General features: G+C 38.8%; 2 protein-coding genes across 7 annotated transcripts in view; one reads left to right on the forward strand and one right to left on the reverse strand.

The window, feature by feature from the left end:
• Positions 1 to 7,126, reverse strand: part of hmbox1b (homeobox containing 1 b) — a 36,092-nt gene extending 28,966 nt beyond the window's left edge. For 2 of the 4 annotated variants that reach the window (XM_017455792.2, XM_053675790.1), the window contains exon 1: positions 6,928 to 7,125. The gene's annotated coding sequence lies outside the window, so the exon portion shown is untranslated. Of the gene's footprint in view, positions 1 to 6,610; positions 6,842 to 6,927 lie in introns of all 4 variants that reach the window. The other 2 variants (XM_053675791.1, XM_053675789.1) reach the window with 2 other exon arrangements.
• Positions 7,127 to 16,280: 9,154 nt separating this feature from the next.
• LOC108257717 (filamin-A-interacting protein 1) overlaps positions 16,281 to 17,896 on the forward strand; it is a 52,564-nt gene continuing 50,948 nt past the window's right edge. For all 3 annotated transcript variants that reach the window (XM_017455678.3, XM_017455679.3, XM_017455677.3), the window contains exon 1: positions 16,281 to 16,362. In XM_017455678.3, the coding sequence (XP_017311167.2) occupies positions 16,309 to 16,362 (54 nt within the window). In that variant the 5' untranslated portion in view covers positions 16,281 to 16,308. The remainder of the gene's footprint in view (positions 16,363 to 17,896) is intronic.

A 17,896-nucleotide genomic window follows, 5' to 3' on the forward strand; every position in this document is an offset into this window, starting at 1 on the left:
TAGTGTGCTCCAAAACGATGACAAAATTCATATATCAATGATGTACGCATTGAAAAATTATTTCTCTACCACTAATACACATCAGCTAATTTTTATGACCTCATCGTGCACTTCCAATCAAATGCTCTCTAGAATCTGAAGTGTCCCGCCCCCAACGTTATAAAAATCACCTTGGTGAAGTTGCAGTCATTGAGCGAGAGAAATCGTATCAGTAATATTTTATTAAAACAATGTTCACATATAAACATTCCACCAAATTACAAATGTTAAGCAGAGAATTGCTTAGAGACACAAATAATTTTACAGTATACCACAGAGACACAACAACGCCCCCCATCTGCCTCCTGATTAGAACCATTACCCTCTGTTCAATTCAGTATTATTTGTATAGCACTTTTAACAATAGGCATTGTCTCAAAGCAGCTTTAAAGAAATATATAAAACACAGGATACAGATTTTAAAATGTGTGAATTTATCCCTATTGAGTGTGCCGGTGGCGATGAAAAACTTCCCAAGATGATATGAGGAAGAAACCTTGAGAGGAACCAGACTCAGAAGGGAACCCGTCCTCATCTGGGTAACAACGGATAGTGTGAACGTAAAATAAAGTTCATTATGTTCTTGGCTCAAATTGATACGGCCTGACTCCAAAGACAACTGCTGGTTCATTTTATTCATCAGTAGAAGATTCTGCGAGTTCCGCTGGAACAGGTGAAGGAGGTGGAGAAAAATCCTCCACAAGTGAATCAAACACACTCATTGCTCAGGCTCACGTTCATGGTACTAACTGTCAAGTACGGCTTGGCTCGGGCTGTGAGGTAAGCTAAACCCTACTGGCTTTTTAAAAAGGGGAGGAACCACTCCATATACCCTGCCCTGACTTCCTGTTTCAGTGGAAATTAAGCCGAGACATCGAATGACACTGCGGGTTTCAAGCACTTCAGATGGACTTAAAGGAATAAAATACACCAGGACAAGCAGTCATAAGAAAATAATCAGCGATGGGGTGGTGTGATATAACCTGACACGAAATGGATTCTTTTTTTAATAACCACACAAGTGTTTTATTTGCAAAGCAATCTGTCCTGAAAACCTAAAGCTACACCTTTACCTAAAACTGACACTGGAGACTCCTTCCAAACAATCTCACAGAAAAGTGCCTCACATCAACAAATTACATGCATTTGTTTGTTGTTGTTTTTAGATCCATTTATGTGACGCTGAACAAATCCCTGTATAGGTTGTTACTACAGAAACAATAATGCATCAGAACAAGCAACGTACCAAACGGAGACCTCCAATATGTGTTTGTTTTATGACAAGAGTCTCTGTTAGATTTTCCATCGGCTCGGCCAGCCTGTGTACACCAGTTAAGAGTTAACCTACTTTGCGGAACGCACACCAGGGGAAAAAAAACGAGAGAAAATAAAAACAGACTGACCGTGACTTCAAAACACTAGGCTCATAAAAAAATAAATAAATAAAATAAAAAATAGGACTTCACATTATTTCATTTAACAACAGTAAAACTGCATACAAAGGCAGCAGTAAACAGTATAAAATCTGTAGCTTTTCCATTTGGGAATGTTGGAGGAATGCATGAGAGAGGACTAGTCCTAACTGGATTCATTTAATACTTATTAAACACTTATGTAGGAAATTGGAGAAAAATGTAATAAACGGGCAGATTGTTCAGTTTTTCTTAAAATAGGCCACGTCACGGGACAAGGGCATGAGAGGACGACTGTAAGTGCTGAAGAGATGCATACGGAGCGGGGGAGCGAGAAAGATTGCCATAAAGCAGCACTTATGACACAATCTGCAGCACGAATACAATCCTCCTGCATTTCATCACCGCGCTGATTGGCAGGTTGGCATAGTAAAGCGTAGAAAACGAGAAGCACAGACACCCCGCAGGTTGCGCCACTATACTCAGGGCCATAAAGCACAGGGAAGGCTCGGATGCAGCAGTGACGCTGCAGGTGCTGGTGAGCAGCGAGAGAAGAGACGCGCACATGCACCAGCTGCTGCGTAACTAAGCCTCGTCCACTGCTGCAAGGCACTGCACCACAAACAAACAAACAAACAAACAAACAAATAAATAAATAATTTTCTCTTAGTCATTTTCCGCCAACATCCAGCACACCTATAGGGAGCCGATTATGCGCATGCTAAGAGTCGTGGCATTCTGATTCGAGGTTTTATAATGCGTGACGGGTTTGCATACATCCACGCCATCTTCTCTCATTTCAGAGGAAAAGAAGAACACAGGAGCGCCAGTTCTCTGCATCGCCATTATGATGAGAAATGATTTGTGCAGAAACGTTCATGTCATTATGATCCTTCACAACACCGCAGCCGAGATTTTCATTTACTTCAAAAAAAAAAAAAAAAAAAAAAAAAAAAAAAAAAAAAAGAAAGAAAGAAGAGAAAGAAAGGAAAAAAAAAAGAAACAAACAAATGGGTTGATTACAAAAGGAAGTTAGGTCACAATGCAAAATAAACCGATCGTATCGTTTCAATCGGGTACAAAACTGTACAAACGCCTCACCATAGTGGGACCCTAAAGCGCACACATTTTGTGCCTTCGATACGATAAGTGGAACTAAATTGAAATGTAACTTTAACACTGATTTAGGAGCCGTAATTAGACCTTATGGACCATTTTTGCACTTGAAAGGAGGTAAAAACAGTATTTAACTTCACCCAGCAAAATGATGCATCCTTGAAGGTCCCATGCTACTGACAAGCAAAGGTAGAGTTTAGTTCTATTGCCAGTAGTAGGTCATTTACTGCTTTAACCATTACTATTATTATTATGCAGCAAATACACTGTTAATACAATATTACTGTTTATGAACAGAGAATCAACAGACAGAATCCTCCACTTTACAAAGTAAGCATTTACTCTGTGTACATCTGTTCATGAGATCTTATGAGGACCACAGGATCTCAGTCACCCCGTACGCCACCTCCTGAAGATGTTGACTGGTTACACAGTTTTCACCAATTAACCCGCAATGCAACAAAATAGTCCAGATGTTAAGAAAAAGAAAGAAAGAAAAGAAAAGAAGAAAAAGAAAAAAAGAGAAAAAAAAAAAAAAAAAAAAACACATGAGGATGCAATATGCAAATAAGTGCTCTCTAAAAATCGCTCTCTAAATGTGTTCTATTGCATGGGAGCATCATGACCTCAGATGCTCCAGACAAACATATTTGTGCCTTTGGATGAATCACGGCATTCAAGGAAATGATTTCAGTCCTGATTTAACCACAAACATGACGCTTTAATGTTCTGTTGGTTTAAAAGACATATGTACGGGTAAAAATGAAAAATTAAAAAATATTTGATTTAAAAGGCATTAAGGTGCGAGTCATTGAAGCTTAAATTCGATTAGACATTTTCTCTGATCTATTAGTATACTAAACTGATGAAATTGCATCATGATCATCTGTAGCGCAATATGCAAACGATGCATATTAAAAGGTGCAATAGTTTATTTTGTTTTATTCCTGACTTGTACAAATAACCTGGAAGATGTAGAACATGATAAACAATGGATTAAACTAAGCAAAAGTGTATTAAAGTCCCTGTGAAGTGCCTTGAAACATGCAGCATTATTCAACGTGTTGATGGCATTTCCACTGATACAAGAAGTCAGGGTGGGACATATCGTGTAGCTCCTCCCCATTTGTAAATAGCCAACAGCGTTTGGCTTACCTTACAGCCCGGGGTAAACCGTACTTACTACCACGGACGTGATAAAGTGAAAGAAATCAAGTCACTTCCTTCTTATCCATCTTGCAGTTGGAAAACTGAATAAAAATGCATGTATTCGAACGGCCAAAGACACTTTCAGGAACCGTGCTTCCTGAGATTTCTCTTGCACGACTAGGGATGTCACGTGAACCGATACTTCGGTACCAACATTCTTAAAACGGGACGGTACTTGTTTTACTGGAGTAGCGTTGGAACCAAATGGAGGTACCAAGGTTGCAATTCTTCCAGACCTGATGGGGGCAGCAAATACACACAAGTGTTTTAGTCGGTCCACAAGTGGTGAAGAACAACTACAAGCACACGGAGAAAAACTACAGAAGTTTAGCTCCACCGTGACTCATTGAGAGGAAAGGTGGTATGGAATATGGAAATACTTCGCGGATGACAACAAACACGTAATTGATGCTGTGAAGCCGGTGTGCAACCGATGCTATCATTCATTTCAAACAAAGCGAGGAAACACCTTGAATTTGACGAAGCATCTGAAAGACGGTCCCTATATTATGTTTGTTTAAGGCAGCCGGCATGAAACCAGTTAACGTTATGCTCCATGTAATGTTTGCAATAGCGTTGTTAACAAGTAACTGGCTAACACATTTTAGTGTTATAAACTACCTCCTAATGGGCCACCATGCATCTCCATTCAGCCCGTGTCCTGTCAGCTAAATGTAGCCTAATATCACTAATAATTATTCACATGTTCATGCTTTTATTAAATCTTTTTTGCCTGCCACCATATTAGTGAATTTAAACTAACGCTTGCATTCAGAGTATAAGGTGTGCATGTGTGCACATGCGTTTAAGAGTGCTGCACCTCCACTTATTGTCAGCAAGTGTTTGATAACTAAAATCAATCTCTCTTTCTCTCTCTCTCTCTCTCTCTCTCTCCCTCCCCAAGGGGAGGATGTCCTCCAGGATAGTTTTTAATTACTTTTTTTATTTTATACCATACCATGGTATCAACTTCGGTATCAAGTACTTTTGGTTGTAATGGTACCGACTACTAGATTTTTGGTATCGTAACATCCCTACGCTCGACAACGGCAAAGTGATTTTTATAATGTTGGGGAGAGGACACTTCGGATTCTAGTGCGCATTTGATTGGACAAAGAATCTGACGTGCAGAATGAAGTCATAAAAGCTGTTGATCCGTACTGGTGGTAGAGAGAGACCATACGTTTTGAATTCACGTCTTCAAAACACGAATTGCGTCACTGTTTCAGAGCGCGCCAGCTTCATACGAAAAGCCACAAAACTTCCATTTAAATTTCTATTTCAGGGGTATGGAAAAAACAGTTTTCCAAAACGACTTAACGGTCCGGAACGAGCGTTCGTGTTTGGACGATAGTGATGTGTGATACATGAACGATTTGCTCATTTTGAACGAATCTTTAAATGATTCAAGAACAATGAGTTGACTCAGAGTGATTCATTCATTTCTGACCACGCATGCGCTGCAACATTCCCATAAGCTCTGTACAGGAAACAGAAATGATTAGTTCACGTCTCGAGTCTTCGGGTTCGAGTTGTTCGTTCTTCCGGGGACCGCTGCATAGGCAATGCACCATGCAGAACCGGACACGGGATGAACGAACGACTCGAACCCGAAGACTCGAGAGGTGAACTAATCATTTTCTGTTTTACAGGAAACAGACGTGACAAATGTGACGTGACAAAAGAAAGAACAACTCAGGTGAACTAACAGACTGCATAGCCTGAAGACCTAACGCAAATCTATTCATAAATTTTTGTTTCTAATAATTCGGCCCTGGTTGCATTAGCCTATAGTTTATTAAGTACTAGATGTGTTGGGGAATTTAACATGTAACGAAAATGAACAAAATGACTCGGGGGGGGGGGGGGGGGGGGGGTGTCGTTCATTTTGCTGAACGAGCTTCAACGATCTGACTCAGTAAAATGATCCGAACTTCCCATCACTATGGTACGCACCTCCTGCCAGTCATTTTAGACAGACACTCCATTGGCCAAGTAACATTCTGAGGGCACAGCTTCATGAACATGGGGGTGGGACCATTCAAATATCCAACCCACCTAATTGTTTCCAGATTTAATGTTGAAAAAATAAAAACTACTACTAATCTTAATACAACTTTCAACACTGCAGCATGAATTGTCTCAGATCATTAAATAATCTATATAACTAAATAATGAAAGTCAAGACATTGACAAATACACACCATAATATAGGAGGAGAAGGAAAAAAAATAACGTAAAAAAAAAATTGCATATCCTAATTATTCCAGTCATACAAATACAAGGCCTCAGGCTTTCTGGGTTTGGCCTGCAAGAGCTCGATTGCAGCAAACCGCTCATTATAAGCCAAAAATAACTCCACTCTCAGGCTCATGTTGAAATAAATAAAAGATCAAGCCATCCCTCCATCAGTCCATGCACTCATCCATTCCCATCTGCACTAAGCCTGGCATATTTGCGTTCATTTCTCCAGGATCCTTTTGCAAACACAGTGTAAAGACTTCAATGTCAGAGCTACATTCATTCTGGGGTGAATTTTTAACACCACCCTGACCTTTTGCAAAACATCCCAAGACTGTTCATGTCCACCCTGCTGAAAAACACAGCTCAGATCCGCTTAGATCAGCATAATGCCGGTTCCACTTGCAAGATCATGACGAGAAAAAAAAAGAAAAAAAAAGAAGGGGGGAAAAGGAAAAAAAAAAAAAAAACCCAGCACATGAACAATAACGTTAACCACCAACACTCTTGGACCGTAGATCATTTCTGCTAGTCGAAACTGTTTATAATGAGAATAGGTTTGCTTGGAAATGCATTTAAATGCATAAAGTTACCTCCAAATGACTGCATTAACGAGCTAACTTGGCTTGGTCAACTTTGTGAGATGAGATGTTATCGCCGTTTTCTCCCCGCTAGCTCGGCTGCTAGCGCACACAACTTCATCTCGCCTGCTGAAACCTACTCGCGTTCATCTCGACATTTTAACCAGTGCATGCAGTCAGGTCCTTTCTGTAACGCGTTTCAAGGAATGACCGAGACTTCCTGTTATAACCGAGATTTAGGGCCTGAAATCAAAAACACATCAAGTCGCTAAGGTGGCTGCTAATATAGCAAGCTAATTCCTTTAGGAATAAAGAATGCAAATACTTACCTTTAGGCTACGTGTGAATATTGCAAACGTCCCAGCCCCGCAGACCATTTAATGACTTCACCGAGTGCTGACGACAGAAAATCCCGTTTATTTTTCACATTTGAATATCCTGCATTTATTTTTCTGCAGCCCTGCCCCGGCCCTGCTCGCTCGGGTTCAATCAGAGAGGCGGACTGTCTCGCCTTTTGTCTGACTGACAACAGCGATGTTGCCATCAACACCCGGAAGCTTTCAAACTGGAGTATCATGGGAAATGGAGTTCGACACGTGTGAAAACAGAGGCGGGGTTTTCCCCTTTACTGAGCAATTAAGTACGGAAGCTCTCAGAGGCCATGCGTTATTATTTGTTCTTTCTTTCTTGTTTTCTTGTGTTCTTGGCTTAATTTTCTCGAGATCTCGACATGACAAAGTAATTTTCTCATGATCTCGACATAAAGTTGTTTTCTCTTGATCTCGACATAACAAAAGTTGTTTTCTCATGATTATGACTTAATGTTTCTGTGTATTCAACATAACAACACATTGTTTTTATTGTTCTGTAGGCAGCAAAAGCTTAATTCAATCCCTCAGCATCATGGAAGAACAAATTTGTTTTAACTTTGATCAGGGACACACTCAAGCTGAAATAGCTCTATGTCTGTCAGTGAGAAGGAGGCTGTCAGGTCTACAACCAGATTAAGTCCATCTCTACAACGGGCAATTATTAAATTTATGATGGCGATGGCCAATGTGCATGCCACACCAGTCCTATTCACAAGGCGTAAGATTTTCTCGTGATAAAATGATGTCATATGTAATTAATTAGGTCGAGATCACAAGAAAACAAGATAAACATACCCAAATTCTTTATTAATCTAAATAAATATCAAATTCTTATCAAGTTTAAAGTTTGGTAAATGTGGGGAATAAATATCTAAAGCTAGCAAACAGCTTTATTCCCAATCTCTCCAATGATAGGTAGCATGATAATTACTCAGACAACTAGCTGAATGTTTCGTTCACAAACAAAGTGTACATAGCAACAGATAGATTATAGTGATATTTATCATGTCTTATTCTTGCACTCACATCTGTGAGTTTAGATTTATTAGAAATTTAGATGAACTACTACAGAAGCTGTCTGATACTAAAGTTTCACCTTACACTCTAAAAAAACACTGGCTAAAAACAACCCAAATTGGGTTAATTTTAGCCCAACGGCTGGGTAAATATAGGACAGAACACATTTTGGGCTAAACTAACCCAAGTTGGGTTGTTAATTTTAACCCAGCAAATGTGTTGTTTTTCAACCCAAAGGTTGGTTTCATTTGTACAAAAACGCTGGGTTAATTTTATTTCATCAATAGGTTCATATTTTCAGGGTTATTTTTACCCTTTGAAAATGTCGAATATACAGCATTATAAACAAATATGTCAGTATGATATCTCCTTTATTTATACACAAGAAGTTGTTGAGGAATGTATTGCTAGAGCTGCTAAAGTGGTGGTTATATACAGACTTTGAAGTAAATTACTCAAATAAGTCATATATTTAAGACAAAAACATCAGATTTTGATCAAAGGAGACGTTTAAAACATCAACACAACCCCAACAAGTAAGCCAAAGCCAACGAACCAACAAAATATATGATTATAGACAAAGAGCCAGGAAAGAGCTGGTCCCTTAACTTCAACAAAATGTTATAATCTGAAGAATTTTATAATCTATGGTATCACAAGCTGCCATGAGATCATGCAACCCAGACAAAGAGAGCCAGTAATAGGTCATTTACTACTTTAACCAGCGTTGTTGTAGTATGGTGATGAAGCCTAAACCCTGACTGTAAGATTTTATGTATATGATTCCTGTGCAGGTATGAGCTTAACTGCTGAGCTACAATCAAATCAAAACTTTGAGTAGGAAATCAATAAAATTAGTTAAATCGGTTGGATTGGGGTAAAGGATTCTTATTACTCTACTGATTAAGTTATATTCATTTATACAATGAAGTATCCACATAGCTAAGAAGGAAATTAACTGACATTAAATATATACTCTGGATTTTCTTAATCCAATGTTTTGGTATTGGTGCTTCATGGCTGTCTTATTCCTAGTTGACTTTGTTACTGTAATAAATAAGAATCAATTATTTAAAAAAAATTTTTGTAGATTAATTCTTTGGGAAAGAGCTTAATTTGAAGTTGCTGGTTTTCATTACAACTATGATCTTTAGCATCACTTTTACCAACTTTAATAGAGACATGCACACACACACACACAAGACCACCCAAAGACAGAAACACACCCAACTCGATATACAGTGCATCCAGAAAGTATTCACAGCGCTTCACTTTTTCCACATTTTGTTATGTTACAACTTTATTCCAAAATGGATTAAATTCATTATTTTCTTCAAAATTCTACAAACAATACCCCATAATGACAATGTGAAATAAGTTTGTTTGAAATCTTTGCAAATTTCCATCCATCTTCTATACTGCTTAATCCTTTTCAGGGTCACGGGGAACCTGGAGCCGATCCCAGGGAGCATCGGGCACAAGGGTACACCCTGGACAGGGTGCTAATCCATCGCAGGGCACAATCACATACACACTCACACACTACGGACACTTTAGACACACCAATCAGCCTACCATGCATGTCTTTGGACTGGGGGAGGAAACCAGAGTACCCAGAGGAAACCCCCGCAGCACGGAGAGAACATGCAAACTCCGCACACACATGGCCCCGGCGGGAATCGAACCCCTGACCCTGGAGGTTTTACATAAGTACACATTTTAAGTATTTATGTAAATGCACATTTACATAAGTATTCACAGCCTTTGCTCAATACTTTATTGAAGCACCTTTAGCACCAATTACAGCCTCAAGTCTTTTTGAGTATGATGCTACAAGCTTGGCACACCTATTTTTGGGCAGTTTCTCCCATTCTTTTTGCAGGACCTCTCAAGTTCCATCAGGTTGGATGGGGAGCGTCGGTGCACAGCCATTGTCAGATCTCTCCAGAGATGTTCAATCCGGTTCAAGTCTGGGCTCTGGCTGGACCACTCAATGACATTCACAGAGTTGTCCTGTAGCCACTCCTTTGTTATCTTGGCTGTGTGCTTAGGGTCGTTGTCCTGTTGGAAGATGAACCTTTGCCCCAGTCTGAGGTCCAGAGCGCTCTGGAGCAGGTTTTCATCAAGGATGTCTCTGTACATTGCCGCAATCATCTTTCCCTCGATCCTGACTAGTTTCCCAGTTCCTGCCACTGAAAAACATCCCCACAGCATGATGCTGCCACCACCATGCTGCACTGTAAGGATGGTATTGGCCAGGTGATGAGTGGTGCCTGGTTTCCTCCAGACATGACGCTTGCCATTCATGTTCCACCTAAACACTCTTCAAAGAGCTCAATCTTTGTTTCTCATGGTCTGAGAGTCCTTCAGGTGCCTTTTGGCAAACTCCAGGTGGGCTGTCATGTGCCTTTCACTGAGGAGTGGCTTCCGTCTGGCCACTCTACCATACAGCCCTGATTGGTGGAGTGCTGCAGAGATGGTTGTTCTTCTGGAAGGTTCTCCTCTCTTCACAGAGACATTCTAGAGCTCTGTCAGAGTGAACATCGGGTTTTTGGTCACCTCCCTGACTAAGGCCCTTCTCCCCCTATCGCTCAGTTTGGCCGGGCAGCCAGCTCTAGGAAGAGTCCTGGTGGTTCCAAACTTCTTCCATTTACGGATGATGGACTCCACTGTGCTCATTGGGACCATCAATGCTTCAGAAATGTTTCTGTACCCTTCCCCAGATCTGTGCCTCGATACAATCCTGTCTCTGAGGTCTACAGACAATTCCTTGGACTTCATGGCTTGGTTTGTGCTCTGACATGCATTGTTAACTGTGGGACCTTATATAGACAGGTGTGTGCCTTTCCAAATCACGTCCAATCAACTGAATTTACTACAGGTAGACTCCAGTCAAGTTGTAGAAACATCTCAAGGATGATCAGTGGAAACAGGATGCACCTGAGCTCAATTTTGAGTGTCATGGCAAAGGCTGTGAATACTTATGTACATATGCTTTTTTGTTTTTTATTTGTAATAAATTTGCAAAGATTTAAAGCAAACTTCTTTCAAGTTGTCATTATGGGGTATTGTTTGTAGAATTTTGAGGAAAATAATAAATTTAATCCATTTTGGAATAAGCCTGTAACATAACAAAATGTGGAAAAAGTGAAGCGCTGTGAATACTTTCCAGATGCACTGTATCAATATATGGATTTGTGGATTATTATTATTATTATTATTATTATTATTATTATTATTATTATATTTATTTAGTATAAGTGATTACACTAGCACCATCTAGTGACCAGATCTAGACATCTCTGCTTAAAAAGAGCACATTTAGACAAATTAGAATTTGTTTCAAACAATTTACTCTGCTCAGATAAATAAAAAATATGACTTTTTGGCAATAATTCAGCTTGTTATATCTGGAGAAAGATGCATTGTGAGTATGATCCCAAGAACACGATACCCACAGTGAAGTACGGAGGTGAGAGCACAATGATATGGAGCTGATTCTCTGCAAATGCTACTGGAACATTACACATCATTGAAGAGAACATGAATGAAACATACTGTATAATGACATACTGGAGCAGAATTTAATCTCATCGGCCAAAAAAAAAAAAACCATTCTGGGGAGAATTCATTAATATAAGGACCCCAAACATACAGCCAAAATAACTCAAGAAGGCCTTGCATGGTCTAGCCAATCTCTGGATTTGAATTCCACTGACAATTTGTGGAGGATTTTTTAGAGGGACCATCACAACCTTGGGGAATTGAAGATTATTGCCAAGGGGAATGGGACAAAATTTAACTACAATGCTGCAAAAAAGCTGATTACTGATTACCGAAGACGTCCCGAAGCTGTAATTTTGCAATAAAGTAATGTTGGTAATTTGTGGTTTCTGAATATTTTTTGACCCATTCGTTTTTTAAAACATGATTATTCATTTAAAAACATTTTTAATGGTTAATATTTTTAAAACATGGTTATTAATACATACTTTTTGTTCATATTTCAAGGTACAAAGTCAAAAGACATTAATGTTAATGTGTTCATTTGAAGTGGATATATGCACTGGATGTACATTAAATGACAAAAACAAGTCTGAATACTTATTTTCTTTCCTTCACTGTAAACATTTATTATTATTATTATTATTATTATTATTATTATTATTATTATTATATATTTTTTATTTACTTTACTGTACACATCTTGCCAGACTGATGTTTATCAGCCATTCGCCTGACAAAAACACATTCTCCATCAAGCTTACGCACAATCACATGTTACACACTGCTGTTCCCATCAGCTGTGTCTGAATAGAGTCTCTTTGTCTCTCAGCGTGTCTTTTGAATATGAGCTCTGTTCTTCAAGTTACACTCATCTACATGTACATACCTTCAACTCAATGTAATTAAGTAAGAGTTATAATGATATGCTGGGATTCCTGGAATGTCTGCACCCACACAAGTGTGCGCACGCGCACACGCACGCACACACACACACACACACACACACACACACACACACACACACACACACACACACACACACACACACACAGTGTTTCATGTCCATCAGCAGTGAGTATAGTGGAATGTTATCATGCTTTGTGCATGTCATGAATTTGATTGTTTTGCCTGTAGGATGGCTGTGTTTGGATGAGTGATACAATGTGAAGCCACTGTTCCCGACTTCTCATGCAACAACACACCATCCCTTTTTATTTTCTTTAGTAAAAGAATAAAAGCCATGCTGAACACATTTACAGTCATTGTTAACAAATTGGATTAATAACAAAATTAACACAGTTGTGGTATATATGGGCCTGTTCCATTTTGTAGATGCAGAAGTTTTTTAAAAAAAAAAAACTGGACCAGTCAATGATTTCTGTATGTCAGTGTTAGATATATATCAGATATTTGAAATAAAGCTGACAAGCAAACAGTTGTCCGTTAACTTGTAAGTGTTATTAATTTTGTGTATTTCGTGTATATTAAAATATAAAATCAGTGCAGGCTTTGTAAATGTTATGCATGTTTTATGTGGGAGAAATCATTTCACTGACACTTTACAAAGGTACACAAACATCAGGCTGAAATAATCTGAGATAAATTCAAGTGCAGAGCAGATGTTACAGTCAACTGGAGTCTACTCTGATGCTGGAGGAACAATCGCTAAGCTCTGAATGAAAGCTGCAGTGACAGTCTATAGGTGCACACCAACATAAGCATCCATTTTATTACATGTTCCTCTATGAATAAGAATCGAGGTTAGTGTGTCTGAGGTGAACCGACAAACATTCAAGCTGCATATCAAAACAAATTCTTGTAGTATGGTATGTTACCATGACATACTGTATCTAGACCTAAACTCTAGGAAGACTATGGAAATTTGGATGGTGTGTTTAAATTAATGTTTTAATTTCACTGACCATGCACCACTTTTGCACTATTGCTCTATTAACATTTAAAAAATATTTTATTATTATGAGACGCCACAAAGTATGAATGTTACGACCCGCCGGCAGATGGCACTGTGGCGACAACGTGCACGAGCGGCTTGAAGTGTGCATGGACGTTAAAGCTGTGTCAAGTGTTGCCAGCTGTATTTTTTCTACCCAAAATGTTGGGTTGAGCCTTTTGGTGGGTTAGTGTTAACTACATTTACTACATGTTTTAGACAAGGCAAGCTGTATTAATTGGCATTAGAAGTATGGGTTAGAGCCGTGTTCATGTATTCGGTGAATGTTAATGCTGGGTAACAGGTGCAGACAGCCAGTGGCTAATGGAACTTAACTAGCTCAGTAATGTCAAGGTCAAAAGTTCTTCACAAGGTTAATGTGACAAAAAGAGGTTAGGGGTTACAGTAGGTTGTAATGTTTCCCACTATCTCTGTAATGTTGGTTAAATGAATTAGGTTGTGCAAAAAAATTGGCAGTGAGATGCTAAAGGCTGGAAAATAAATATTCACAAGCTAGCTAGATTTTCCTGGTGAGTCTACAGCACCATTTTGTTCATTAGGAGAGTGAAGGTCACATTTCCATAATTACACAATTTGGGATTCTGTAACACAATTTCTTAGCCCAAAGGCATTTGTCCACATTTTGTAGCTAACAACTAACCAACACTCTTTTTGCTCTTTTACAGCTTTTCAGATGAAGGGGAATGGGACTTGTGTCTTCCCAGATGACATGGAGATTTGTAAGAAGCATCAACTCCAATTCTTACATCTGACATATGTTTAAATGATTTTAATAAATGTCACCTGGATTTCATGCAACTGTGTGTATATTTTGTGAGCATTTTAGTAGTATTTTAACAAATTGCATTTTAGGATAATTGTAGGGAAAAAAGTATAAACACATCTGTATAATTTGTGTTATTTTTAACACATCTTTGTGTGGAAATGTTTAACACACAACACTGTTAAAAGCAACACAAAATGTGTCATCCTTAACTAGACATGCAGGTGTGTTAAAAATTAACACATGATTGAGTGAAGGTTCATATCAATATATTTATCCATAAAACCATTACTGTACATTAGAGAAAGCAAAAATGTGTGATAATTCCATTAAATTTTATTTGTATAGTGCTTTTTACAATAGACATTCTCAAAGCAGCTTTACAGAAATATATCAACATGGTATACAGATATTAAGTGTGAATTTATCCCAATTAACTGGATAACAGTTCAATTCACATGACATTAAATGCACCGTTATCTTCGTTAGCTTTGGTTTACTTGTTTGTAACGCCCACTGGATCGTAAGTTGGTTACTCAGTTTTTTTTTGTATGTTTTAAATGTCTCCTTTGATCAAAATCTGATGTTTTGGTCTTAAAAATGACTTATTTGAGACATTTACTTCAAAGTCTGTATATAAACACCACTTTAGCAGCAATACATTCCTCAACACCTCCTTGTGTATAAATGAAGGAGATACCATACTGACATATTTGTTTATAATGTGGTGTGTTTGACATTTTCAAAAGGTAAGAACAACCCATTTGCTGGGTTAAAATGAACAACCCAACGTGATGGGTTAGTTTAGTTCAAAATGTGTTCTGTTCTATATTTACCCAGCTGTTGGGCTAAAAATGACCCAATTTGGGTTCTTTAACCCAATGTTTTTTAGAGTATATGGTGAGATTATCCACTGAAAGAAGGGCGAGACTGTTTTTATGGTGTTTTTTCTTTTTTGAAAATGCAAATCTTTAGGGCATATGGAGCCATCCAAAGCATGAGATGGTGAGTCTTCCTGTCCTCTGCTCTTACAAATGCCGTATCATTGTTGATTCATTTGGAATGCACAATGACACATCTTTTATAGAAGAATGTATCAGTTTTTCTTTTTAGCACTCCAGGTCCATATGCCAAGTCTTGAATGATCGCCTGAGAAAAAATCTTCGTGTTTTACAGTGTTCGTGTATTAAATGCTTTCAATTCATAAGTTTGAACTCTGGCTGAGATGCCTTTCTGAAGAAGAAGAAAAAAAACCAACCCACAAGCAGACATGCTTGTAATATAATAGGCCTGACTCATTACAGCTCAGGATATTTCCCTGAAATGAGTCTGATGATTTAGGTAGGGCATGTCTGAAGATGATGTCATCAGGAATTATCAGCGTAAAAAGAAAATACCTCATGCTGAGTGTACTGAGTGTAGCTTATACAAGTGAAGAGGTAAGTGGTGTCAGCTGCTACCCCAACCATGATCCTTGCCACCCTAATGGCCACTTCATGTCTACAGCCCTTAAATATGACAGAAATGTTTGGGGGGCTGGGCACCAGTTTGAGGAGCGGTGTGGGATGTACAGAAAGTCCAATGTTGGTTAATGAGGAACAGGCTTAGAGCAGTAGAATGATGGCGATCTGGCAGTGATGTAAAGATCGGGCTGGAATGTTGGAGGATTCAGGAACAGCATTAATTCTTGGAGCAACAGTTGATCCCACGTGACACATACCTTTGGGTAATTTCAAGTTCTTCTTAAATGAAAATAAACTTTTTTTAATATTGAAAGCAGACTGTATTGGTTAGAGGACATAAATATAACCGTCCATAAATACTGCTTATCCTACATAGGGTCGCAGGGAAGCCTGGAGCTAGGAAATATCCCAGCGATCTTGGCGGACACCCTGGTAACTGTAAGCTAAATGCTAAACTGGTAACTGTAAGCTAACAATGATCTTTATTACCACAAATTACAGTATATGAGAAAGAATGAGTGGCGTTGAAAGAAAAATCCTTGACATCTACTCTGGTGTATTTTGTGTGTCTGGGCTCCTGAAGACATATCCCCCTGCAGTTCTCGCCTGGCTTCCCAATGATGATAAACAGGGTTGAGCCTGGCTGGTACCTGGATGGGAGAACTCCTGGGGTAAGCTAAGATTGCTGCTGCAAGTGGTATTAGTGAGGCCAGCAGGGGGCGCTCATCCTGTAGCCTGTGTGGGGCCTAATGCCCTAGTATAGTGATGGGGACACTATACGGTAAAAACAGTACCGTCGTTTGGATGAGATGTTAAACTGATCATAAAAGAGTAGGGGTATAACCCTGGTGTCCTGGTGAAATTGACCCTTCTCTATCAAGGTTCCCTAATAATCCCCATCTTTGAATTGGCTACATAACTCTCTCCTCACTCTCTCCTCTCCACTAACAGCTGGTGTGTGATGTGGTGCATTATGGCTGCTGCCGCATCATCCAGGTGGATGCTACACACTAGTGTTGGTTGAGGAGACCCCCCCCCCCCCCAACAATACTATGTAAAGTGCTTTGAGTGCCTAGAAAAGTGCTAAATAAATGTAACTGTAACTAACTTAAGTTCAAGGATAACCAAAATCAATCCCAACCTTTTTTTTAAACTTCTTTTATGTCACCTTATTAACAGCCTTTGTATGCAAACACATGATACGAATAGGAAGTGCATTATTTGGTTCACAGGGGCGCTGAAGAGGTGACAGATCCTGCGGGATTGATTCTTTTTATTGTGTAAAAAGAATGAGTTTCATACAGAATAGAACCAAATCATGAATGATCTGTAATGTTGTGGGGCTGTTTTTCCTCCAAAGGCCCTGAGAACCTTGTGAGTATAGATTCAATTGAGTTCAGTTTGATTTATAATAGCACTTTTAACAATGGACATTGTCACAAAGCAGCTTTACAGAAATCCGACTTAGATCCCTAATGAGCAAGCCAGCCGTGACAGTGGCAAGGATAACCTCTCTGTTGAATAGAATAGTAATAAATAAAGTATGACAGGAAATTGAATGGAAATATTGGCTTAATTTTTTTCCTTTTTCAACCTGGCAAGGTGATGAACGATATTACAGTATAGTCCCTTCCTATAGGTCATAAATATCAATATCAACCCTGTCTATCAGTATGACAGTCTGACTTACACTGACCTGTAAAATGCTATTGATACTTAATTAATTTTATTATAATTATTTAAAAAAAATATATTTAAAGGCCTTGACCTGGCCTTTAAATAAATCTATTTTTCAATCCAATGTCTTTTCTGTGTCCACAGTATTTAAAAACTTCATGCTAGATGAATTGTGGATGGCTTTTTTACACCATCTCTTTGCTCACTAGGATTTCATGAAGGCTCAGACATGATAGAGTCTGATTCCATATACAGTAATTAACGTAAATGTAAGACTCTGTCTTGATTATTTGACATAAAGCAGGTTATACTGTGATACAGCTGATCCCTTTTTGTTGAACATGTTTGTCTTGAACATGTTAAATAAAGCTTGGCACTATGTATTTAATGTGAACACAGCCCTGGGTTTGGTATAAACTTGTGCCAGTGTTCACCAGGTCCATTTCAGGCTGTATAATATGGCTTTGCTGGAATGATCTCTGTGTTTATGGGGGAGTCTGAGAGCTCAGCTGTCAGCTGGGCCTGGAC

Source organism: Ictalurus punctatus, chromosome 25, assembly GCF_001660625.3.
Source record: "Ictalurus punctatus breed USDA103 chromosome 25, Coco_2.0, whole genome shotgun sequence".
In the NCBI taxonomy this organism is placed as follows: Eukaryota; Metazoa; Chordata; class Actinopteri; order Siluriformes; family Ictaluridae; genus Ictalurus; species Ictalurus punctatus.